An 11,753-nucleotide genomic window follows, 5' to 3' on the forward strand; every position below is an offset into this window, starting at 1 on the left:
GTGGCAATCGTCATTTACATACTGACATTGATTTGGTCGAGGTTAAACCTAGTGCTGGGGTCTTTCCTCTGGCCCCTCATTGTCTTTTCAAACACACTAAAAATGTATGGATAAAGGTCTTAGGTCGGCCTAAATTTTTGTAGGCCCAGTTTGATATGCAAATTCATTTTATACGATATATGTAGTAAGGGGTCCCTGATCAGTCTTACTCTCTGTTGAGGGTTCCTTGGCTTGAAAAACGTTGAAAACCCCTGGCCTAGTTAAAAGGCCAATTGTAATGTTTTTTTTAGTTTGGTGTGTGCCAAACTTTGAGCTTCATGTGGTTCCCGTGTGTTCCGCCGGACGACGCTAGGAGCTGTCCGTGGTGCTGAAAGCCTGAAGCACAGCCTCCCAGCGCAGAGAGAGCAGAGAGAGCAGCGTCAGCGGCTCTACAGTCCACAGGCTTCAGCCACTGGAGTCACACATCTCCGTAGTCTGTAGACTGTAGTCGTGTTGGCGGACCGACACCAAGAGCCCATCGTCTCTGTCAATGAATCCATTCAGACAGCGGACCCGGGCTGGAGTCACCGAGAGCAGCGCTCGGTGTGTGTAGTCGGTGTTCGGCGGAGCTCTCCGTATCTCAGTGCGCCAAGAGGAAAAGTGTTGATCCCAAGGACGTTCGCTACCCAAATCTCGAGAAGCGCAAAACAGAGGGGGGGAAACATGATGAATGCTATCAGAGATTATTTCCCTCTCCTGCTTGTTTTTGGGGCGGCGGTGACCGACACAGGCGCCAAAGGTAAGAATTGTCAAACATATTTACTCCCTGTTTTTTATTATTATTATTATTTTTATAATTGTTTAGTGTTCAGAGTGTTCAGAAAAGCTCTCGACCTCATTACTCCAAAATGAGCAGTTTCTGTTTTTTTTTATTTTCGCCTGGGAAGCTTTGCGTTTTCACCGTTTTCTTTTGTCAGTCCGTCCATGTGCTCACACGGCTGCTCTTCCTCGGAAAACACAAACACTTGAACACTAACAGAGATGTGCTATTTTTTCTTACATTCCAGTCAGATAATATACGCAAAGCTCACATTTAGTACCTGTCCTCAAAGCTTTTAAAGTTATAAGTCAACAATAATAACAACACATTTTATAGAATGGAAATCCCTGTCTATTACCCGTTAAAACTTCTTATATGATGCTTCTATGGTTTAGTTATCCCTGCCTCCAGTTTTTTGTTTTTAATGTTCAAGATGAAAAAAAGGAAACTCAAGCAAGCAAACAGACTGATAAAAATGGCATTTTCCAGCGTTAGAAAAAAAACTACAAGTGCTCCATATGAATGCAGCCTATCTCCTGGCGCTCTTGTCTCAGTAGTGGAATGGCTGATATTGTTTTTTGCAGCCTCCCTGCATTATTCATATCCCCTGACAAAATAGAGAAGGCTACAATACATGGGTGATGCTACAGAGTTGACTCCCTGGATATTTTGCAGCAATTTGAACAATCACTCAGCATTTTCTACATCTTTGTACTTCAAATAAAGTCCCAGGGATTATTATTAAATCAATTCTCACACTGCATAGTCTGTGCATCATAACATATTATCCACATTTTATACAAACCCCTCTTTGTATTGGACAGATGACAAGAAAAAAACGTGAAAGGAAAGAAGTTATGTGAAGACAAACTGCGGCTCTGTCAGGCATCTTTTATGTGTTTGTGTAGACACAGCTGACACCAGCTGACTCCACAACCTCGCAATTCAGCTTGTGATGGATGCTTACGCCTGTGTTTGCATAATCACCGGGGAATGTGTTGACTTGTTTTGTGCGTTCAAGTCTCTAGTCTGGCTGCTGGCGTGTTATTGAGTAGTGTGTGCAAAAAAGCAGCCGATCCGACACTTAAAAGGTTTGATGATTTTGAAGTTAGGAGGCAAATGTCATGTATAGAGTCAGTCAGTCAGAAATGCAATTCTATAGTGAAAAGTTCACACACACACAAACACACACACCTTATCCGTACATTTCCACGAAAATAGCTGTCATATTTCAATACTACTGTACATGCAGATGCAAAGCAGTAGTTTGAGTCTGTATTGTGTTCCCAGGAGAAAATTAAGTATTGCTATTGATGATCAAAAATGTAATTATGTAAGTAATTTAAGTATATAGACTAAAAGCAAGCAAGCAAAGTTTATTTATATCGCACCTTTCACAGACACCCGTTACAAAGTGCTTCACAGTCAGAAAATACAACAAAACAAAATGACATCCAATATTTTCAAGCAACAAAGCAAGGAGAAAACACCACAAGAACAAATTAAACACCAGGTATAATAAAACAAAGAAAACTCACGCCACAAGTCTGCACATGCTACCTAAATGCCTGTCTGAACAGATGGGGTTCTAGCTTTTTTGCTCTTTAAAAGACTCCACAGAGTCCAATAACGTTAGGCTTATTAGAAGAGCATTACTGACTGAAAGGCACGGCCTCCTCGAGTCTTAAAACAAATCCAAGGTACCCTCAAAAAAACACTGAGCGGACGACCTGAGAGCTCGGCATGCTGAGTAGGGATACAAAAGAAGAACAAACATTTGAAATATAATTCAGAAATTAAAAGAAAGCCAGTGCAGGTAGATTAAAATAGGTGTAAAAGTGCACTTTAAGAAAAGTTATAAAGGGCAGAATCAAAAACAGTTGTATTGCCAAGTAGTGCACGTACAATTTGCCTTGGTGTAAGGAAGCATAAAAAATAAACACAATCCACAAGTGAAGACACATTGATTATAACATACGAAAAATATAGGAACTACATAAAAATATATTTTTGTGGGAAAGCTGTACAGTTTAGTGCAGAATGTGCAAATGATTGCTTGGGGGTGAGCAAAAGTTCACAGTATAATCTGAAGTACAAAGAATCTATGCGTGTGGGGAGATAGAGATGTAGGATGAGATGTATCTTACTGTCACCAGGGGAGATTTTGCATGGGCACAGAGTAACGCATAATATCTGACGTAGACACATGCATTAATGTGTGTGTCATGTCGGAAGGGTCCCCGGCCTTATTAATGGGGCCAGCTGCAGTTGGGAAGAACCTGTTTTTGTAATGTGAGGTTTTGGTCCTGATGGACCGCAGGGAGGTGGTTCAATCTGGTGTCCCAGAATGCAATACAAAAGGAAATTGGAGAAGCTGCTCGCAGTTGGTAATCGTTTTTTTTTTTTTTTAAAGAAATTGCAGATGGTGGTGGACAGCTCCAGTCTATAAAGTATATAATAAGGCTGAGATGTGGGAAAAGAGAGTTAGAAGCAGGATCACTGGATAAATAAATGGAGTCTTCAGTTCCGGAGTTCTTCAATTACATTTTCTTCTGTTACTAGTCAGAATAGAGGAACATGGTAGTACAGAGAGAGAAAGATAAATTGACACACATACAGAGAAAGAGATTCAACAACTTTTATGTCCATCTTTTGTTAAAGTCCCGTATTTCATTTTTTGTACATTTACATTTTTAATCACTTACACATGAAGTACACAATGTCATCCGTGACAAAGAACAGATTTGCAAATTATGCACATTACATAACGGATTACATGAAAAAGCAGGGAGAAGAAAAACTTGCCATTTTCTCACTAGACACCCATATCCAGGATCTATAAACTGTAATTAATAATGTTATATATATACAGTATATCATTTTAGTTTGAAGATATTAGATAGAAAGTCTTGTGGGTTAACAGGTTGGGAAAAACCTCTCTGGCCAGTGAGTTATCAAATCATTAATAATGGCTGTTAAACAAACACCAAAAGCCAGAATGCTGTTTGTGAGTGTAGAAGGTGATTAACCAAGGGTTGTTACAATAACAGACCTGGTCTGCAGGAGTAAATGTTAGTCTGTCAATAGTCTCGCTTTGCCAGACCTTCCTGCACAGCGCTGCGGGGGAGGGTCTGGCTAGTCCACACATCATAATAGGATGGGAGGAAATTGCTCTCTGGTTTATTTGCATTTCTTTACAACCATCACAATCGTCTTTGGCGGTGCTAAGCGCAGGTGCAAAATATCCTCGGGAAGGAACTCGTACGTTCAAAACTCGTTTCAGTTGTCCAACAAAAAAACTCAGATTGGACAGAGAGTCTAGCCAGCTGTCTGGATTTACCCTACCATGATCTGAGGAGCAGTTAACTATAGTCCCTGTAAATCCACCGGAGTTTAGAACACCAACACAAAAAAAGAGGAAGGTAACGGACATCTGGCTTTAAAGAGGGACATCTTAAAATGTACTCTAAAGTTTAGCTGAATGTGAGACGTCAACAGTCTGTTAGATGGATCCCATACATATCTTTACACCTGACTTTTTTAGTATATAACTCCCTCTCTGCATTACTCTACATCCACCACACTTCAGCAACGAAACAGCAAGGTATTTTATTAATGACTAAGGTATTTTATTTAATAACTAAGCTACAAAGCATTATTACGTTATGCATTAACCATGGATAATAAATTACAACTTCTAAAACATTTATACCACTGTAAAAGGTTAGGGTTATTGGAAATCTCAAAACTAAATAACAAGCATATACGGTTTGGAAATACAATGCATAACCAAACATGCACCTTAACATTATTCATTACCAGGCCCAGTGCTGGCCAAGGGACTGCATGGTCAATCACATTGTCGGTCACATCAGTCACATTGTCCAGGCTTATTTAATATATATGATTCTCCTAATGAGTGACATTTTGAAACCCCTGTGTGTTCTAGCTTCACCGGTCCATCCAGTGGAAATATTCTCTCTGCCCAGTGTATTATTTTAGACACATTTCCACATAACTCAGCCTAACATTTTAGGTATCACTGGAAAAATTGGGATCTTGATGATAATGTGAAAAGAAATGTGGGTTTGAACAATGCTTGGCTGCGTACCACATCTTCGTACTAGTGGCTGTGACATGATTGTGGAGGTTAAGACCTAACCAGCTGAATAACTTGCTTTTCACCACATTATTTTAACATCAGCCCCCTCTGATTTAGTAATGTTCAGTGACATTTATTTTATCCGTCACTGGTGAACTTAAGTTAATAGTTATTTTACTGTTAACACACAATGGAGTGATGATTAATAACATTTACTTGTTGCTCACATCATAACATATAGTACATGAAGTATTTGTTAATGAGATATTTGGATGGTGTTTATAAAGTTGCATCTGCTGATTACAACTTGTTAATGATTTGTAAATACTTATATTTGACTGTTGTATAGATCACCAAGAAAAGATTTAATGTTACTTCATGCCTTACAAACCACTAATTAAGCATTAACTAATTATTATAAGAATTAGTTGCAACTTCATAATAGCATTGAAATAATGTTTACAGATGGTTTACAACACAATTATTAACCATTGACAAAGTATTAACTATCTTTATACACTTTTTATTTTATATTACACGACTAAAATAATGAGGAAAATGTATAACATCATGGATCATTCATGTGGTAACAGTAAAATAACTTAACTTTGCTATCAATTTACCAATTTTATAAACCATCTAACTATGTCATTTTCAGGTTTGTGCATGTACAGAAGGCGTTATGATTTTCATCCCATCATCAGCACTGTGAGAGGCTATTCTGGCTCTAATAGACAAGTATCACCCAAGGCATGTGATACTTAGCATTACCAATGGCAGTCCTCCACCCTGCTCCCTGATTAGCCTGTAATCAGCAGTGCCAGGACCCTGCAGCCTCTTCATCTGGCTGATACTTCATGCTATGATACTGATTCAAAGCTTCGAGTCCTCACTGTCACTGATGCACAAAACAGCCTATTCTGTTAGAGCTTAACCCATAAAACACCTAGTGAACAGCATGTCTTAGACCTCTGACCTCTCTGAAAGGCGGACCGTTTCTCCGCCGGACCACAGAATTTACCAGGGGATTCTGGTGGTGCATGTTTCATACCATTTATTATATAGGAATACTGGGATACTGGATGTTATATATTACCTAGTCTCACATTGCCAGACCGTCCTCCACAGTGCTGGGAAGTAGGGTCTGGCTAGTCCACACAGCATTCCTGGATGGGAGAAAAACATGCTCTGGTTTATTTGCAATCCAATCACAATCGTCTTGTGCGGTGCTAAGCTCCTCACGGAGCCACGGTGTCTCTGCAAAATGGCCTCGGGAAAGAACTTGTTTTGGTGGAACTTGATTAACCCTTTGAACCTGGTTGGAGCATTTTGCATAAAAAATGCAACCCTTTACAATCCAATCCAGTACAATATTTTTTTTGGTTATTACATGTCTGCAACACTGACACTCTCCTCGGCCCGTTCATATATAGATAATTTTGTTGAAAACCTGTGGTTGTGCAGGGAAATTCTTATATCACATTGCAACAACTTTTTCTAAGCATGTTTTTAGTAAACTGTCCTGTATGTATGTATTACACTCAGAGTAGCCAGACTTATTATATACATAACAATATGACACTGAGCTTGAAGCTTTATTATTGGTATTAGAAATACATAATATATTTAGTACATAGTCATTTCCCACAGCTTTCAGCCACATTGCCTTCATCAGCAAATGCTGTTCAGCTTGGTTGTCATGGAGATGGATCAGTTGTTATACATGACCTAGGGTGGTATTTTGGTCACTGGTAAGTAACCTTGTGCTATAATTTTAGATTATCTTGTCAAAAAGATATGGCATACCTGAGCTAAGACATGTAGAGACTGTCTGAAAAAAGGAAGTGAAAATGGAGTAAGGGTTTAAGGGCACCATCAACCAAACTAGTGATTTCTCATTCTTAAAACATAAAATGTTAAAAGGCAGTTGCGGTCTTGATATAAAATCCTGAGACCTCTTTAGTCTGAGACCAAGACAAGACCTAGTGAATATGCGATCGATTCCCAGACGAGACCGAGGCTACGTTTACACTGCTAGGTTATGAGCCCAAAAGTGATCTCCGTACAAAAAAAATGTTTTTATCTCCGGTAGAATAACTAATATCCGTTTAAACTAACCCTAACCTCATATCTCATCAACATTCTTCTATACTTGGCATAAACAGGAACCGCCTGTTACTGGTAGTTGCCATGGTAACGCTAGTGGCTCAAAGAAGGAGACTCCATGACCCAATCAGGCAGAGAAACATTGGCGTCGGTGTTGCCAAAGGTCTCTATTTGCAGCCTTTGAGACTGCAACACTACCCCGCAGATTCCAAACCAAAACGGGTCAGAAGTGTTTCCAAATGTCTCCGGTTTGACGCCTCTGAGACGCCAGAGCAGTGTGAATGTGAGGTGTAAACGTAGAAAAAAGGTATTTGTTTTTTAAACCAAAACGTCGAAATGTAAATGTAGCCCGAGATCTCCAAAAAGTTATCTCAAGACTAAGACTGATCTTGAATACTACAACGCTGGTGCAGTGTGCAGGGGATCACTGTGCCGACAGAGTATGTAGTTAGTTAACATTGTTGCCTATTCAACTCAGATTCATGAGTGAATGCTTTACCTTCACTACCACACTCACTGCTGATTGCTGCTCTGTTACTTACCAGTTTGGCCCTCAGCAGTCATGGAGCGACTCTGCCAGTTATTGTGGACCTGAAATAGGAGCTGATGATGTCCCTAAGGTTTTGAGGTCAGACATTGGGTCCTTTTTCCTTCAGATTACTGTCCAGATAAATACGTTGGCCCTGGCTGACCCGGAGCAAGCGATTCCTCCGGAGTCCCACCCCCGGGGCCCGCTTGCATTGCCGCTGCCTGTCATCATTGTCAGTGCACTGCTGGGGGAGGTGTCTCAAACTAATGGCTGCTTGCAAGGCTGACTGGGCTGAAGGGACTTTCATTTAGGCCAACAGCAACACCTAAGTACACCAGACGTACATACACACATCCCAGGCTTCAGATTCTAAAAAAGGGGCTTTTCAGTACTGCTGGCCACAGTAAGAAATGTGAGCTTCAACAACGCAAGCACACACATTGATTTGTCTAAAGCCCTGCTTCTCTTTTGGCATTTGTCACCACACTGCTGAAGGTTTCCAACCTCAAACTGATGATTGATGAACTCATTCATTCTTCTCTGAGAGGATGCAGAATGTTCTTGAGTTGCACACACACTATACAGGTGCAAGGTTTTTGTCAAGACTTAACACCAATTTCAGTCTACATTTTTCATGAGCAATTGAAAAATTCAACATCACATGTGTGAAGAGAACAGTTCTGGAGTTGTTGTACAGTAAGCAAGGCCACTTGGGGCAAAAACAAACTGTCGTCCCCCTTTCTCACTTTGTGCATTGTTGTGTGTTGATAAGCATGCTATGTACTGCTGCATATGCCATTTGTTGTCTTATATTTCTTTATTTTAATCTTTATTTTAACACGTAAGCCAACAGAGAACAAATTCTTATTTGCAACAAAGACCGGGCTAAGATAAATCATAAACGTGCAAGACAACATACCAAAAATACAGATCAAATAAAGAGTTGATTTACATTTTTTGCAAGCTAATGTCTAAGTGGTATGGCAGTAACACAATACTTATACCACAGTCCAAGTATAATTACTTAATGTAGGACAGAGTCTATATACAGTTTGTGCAAATGGAATAGTGCAAAAGAACATTAAACAAATACGACAGCAGTGCAGGTAAGAATGTGCCACAATTCAAGCAAGAATAAGTGACGGTGCCGAAGAGAAATATACATTTTATGCAAGTCCAATGGGCAGAGGCAGATATTAGGATACTAGATACAAACTAGACGACCAATGGCATCCATTGGTGCCAATCATGTCATGCTCGTCGGCTAAATATACATAGATATATATACAGTACATTCCAAAGTAAAATAAACAAAGCAAGAACCAAACTTCTTTTATATTGCAGATATATACTGCCAGGCTGATTTAAGACGCTCAGAAAATGGAACAAAACTGGCACACCGATATAATAGTCAAAGCGTTGTCCATAATGACGGCGTTTAATTTCTGGGGTTGTTCCGGTGCTGCCGGATGTCCTTCACCTTCCTCTTTCTTTGTGCAGGCATTCTAAACACTTTTTTCGAGTAAAATTCTCATCACACACGTACGTGCACATGTTCCACCAAAACAAGTTCTAGCACCGTACATGCGTCTGGCACTTAGCACCGTCCAAGACAATTGTGATTGGTTTGCAGAAATGCCAGTAATCCAGACCACGTTTTTCTCTCATCCCGGGATGCTGTGTGGATTAGCCAGACCCTACCCCGCAAGGCTATGGAGGAAGGTCTGGCAATGTGAGACTGGCAAAAGCCGGGTGTGTGCTGGTTAAAACCATAGGCAGAGTGAGAGGAATCCCTCTGCAGTTTTGAGCCTGTCAATCACTCTGTACTGTTATTGATCAGCAGTGGAATCGGAACGGACTTCCTCAATTAGATGCTCCTCTTGGGGCATGTCAGGAGGACCTACACAGGCATCATTTCTCCTGGCTTTGTTAGATTGTACTCAGTCTAGCCCAGAACAGCAACAATGTTTGATTAGGCTTCTGTACTGAATGTACAGCCTCACATAAATGCCAGTAGTGGAAAAAGTATTCAGATCCTTTACTTCAGTTATAGTTCTAATAACCACATTAAAGTCAATGTGTGTATTTCCACGGACTGCAGAACGGCTGCTTCCTGACTCCGTCCATTATAGAATAAAGTGTCAAAAGCCTTAAAATAAGCCAAAAAATATAGTAAAAGGCCAAAAAAAAAAAGTCTAAAAAAGCTACAAAGCTACAAAAACATCAAAGAAAAGTGAAAAAAATGCCGGAAAAAGCAACTAAAACGTAGACAACAACGACAACAACTAATTAGGCCAAAATGTGTTGTGGACCTATATTGAAATTCGAAGTCCACTACATTGTTCATTTAGGGTCAAACTGAGCTGAAGTTCTGGCACATGTCTGGATTATAACCTCTATGGCCCCTTGAGGTGTTACATGTCAGGGCCCCTGTATGTTCTGTCCCATCTTTCATTTCATTTGTGTTACCTTTTCTCTTCACAACTTGTAAAACCTGACTGTGTGCAACAACACAGATGCAGAAAGCCTCCTAGACCTGAATAAATAAAGTTAAAATAAATAACATTCACTCACCCTACGATCTTAAAATAACCCACACACCAGCTGCTCGTAGCACCTGTGTTGATAAATCAACCAATGGCCCGGATGTTTACTAAAGATGGCTGGATATATTTTACACTTTTGTTCATTTTATCCTTCTTTTTACAACCAGAACACCTGTTGAAAAATCTGACAATGGGCACTCTCAGTTTTACCTGTAAATAGTTTTATTCTGTAATAGGTATTTACATCCAAAGACTTGTTTGTGGATGTATTTCATCACACTCCATTAGCGAGGATTAAACTGGAGATAAACTGCGGTGGTTACTTCACAGAAACTAGTCCTGGCAACAGCTTTTAACTAGACTCTCTGACAGAACAAATATGATCATTTCATAACACATTTACTGTAAACGGTGAAGCAAAAGTGCTTAAAACTGTTTTACCAAGTCACTGGGTGTGATACTCTGGCTAGATGAAAAAGGGAAAACTTGAAATCCTCTATTCACAGTTTGAGATGATTTTTGCACAGTAAGTGTTGCATCATCTTCAGATTAAAGTCACCATTGTGCCGCTCCTGTGATAAGCAACGCTCTCTTCCTGCCCCCCCCACCACACACACATGCACACCCTGTTCCCACCCCTTTCAACTGTGGTGAAGTTAGTTTGATGTTGGATATTTGACAGCTATTCGCATATTGTGCTTTCACTCAGGAGGTTGTGCTTTCAGTCAGTCTTGACAGAAAACAATACAACACCCATTTGCTAACTGCTTGGTTTTCACCTAGGGACCGTCAATAAATTACGTTCTGAACTTCATTTATTTCCTATATTTTCAATAATTTCCGGGACAATTTATTGCCCAGGAAAATTTGCTATCATGACAGGCCTAGTCTTCCAGCCTATAACCAACAAAAAGGAGTTGGTTGAGCCATCACCGCAGCAGCGTTAGCACGTAGGCTACTTCCACAATGCGCGTTCATGGCTCCAACAACTCCTTCTTGTCGGTTAAAGGCTGGAACACTGTCAGGCTTTGTGGTGCAGGTTGGCACAGTTTTTTTTTTTGTTGCTCTTTGTGGAGCCTGGGCTGTCTACATAGACCTCGTATTTTTGACAGTGTGTTCAGGTTACAGGCAGCTAGCGGATAGTGAGGAGATGTTTTCTACATGTGACAAAAAATGTTGTAGGGGAGAGCCGGGACAGTTGAAACACTTTTTAATTAAACGTAATTAACAAAGCGGTCTTATCACACTGAAAGCTGATATTTTGTCACTAGCAACTTACACGTGTCATCTGTCAAATACAGTTGTATTTTTAGCTTTGGACAAAACCGTTCAGGAGTTATTGCAGAGAAAGTGGGACGTGCGTAATGTTTCATCCGTCCCTCCTGGACGGGACGAATGAAACAGCATGCGGGGACGAATGAAACGTACAGTTTGAGCCATATAAACTTCCAACAACTTTAATATTTTACTGTATATCATGGATGGTACTTCCAAGAGGTGTTATTATAGATAGATTGTTGCAGGACTATGCGTCTTTGTGAATGTCTGTTAATAACTAATTGCCGTCATCCTGAAGCGCGTAAAAAGCGGTTATTGAAATATCATGCACTGTGAATGATTGTGCTATTTTCATAGCTAGAACAGTAAGTTTTTCTATTTATATCATGTTTC

At 40.1% G+C, this 11,753-nt stretch overlaps 1 protein-coding gene across 1 annotated transcript in view; it reads left to right on the forward strand.

The window, feature by feature from the left end:
- Window positions 1-341: 341 nt before the first annotated feature.
- The window catches only part of LOC116696229 (seizure protein 6), a 173,961-nt gene continuing 162,549 nt past the window's right edge, over window positions 342-11,753 (forward strand). Inside the window, exon 1 of the mRNA XM_032527057.1 lies at window positions 342-778. Coding sequence (XP_032382948.1) covers window positions 703-778 — 76 coding nt within the window. The 5' untranslated portion in view covers window positions 342-702. The remainder of the gene's footprint in view (window positions 779-11,753) is intronic.

The sequence above is a fragment of the Etheostoma spectabile genome, chromosome 9, assembly GCF_008692095.1.
Source record: "Etheostoma spectabile isolate EspeVRDwgs_2016 chromosome 9, UIUC_Espe_1.0, whole genome shotgun sequence".
NCBI lineage: Eukaryota > Metazoa > Chordata > Actinopteri > Perciformes > Percidae > Etheostoma > Etheostoma spectabile.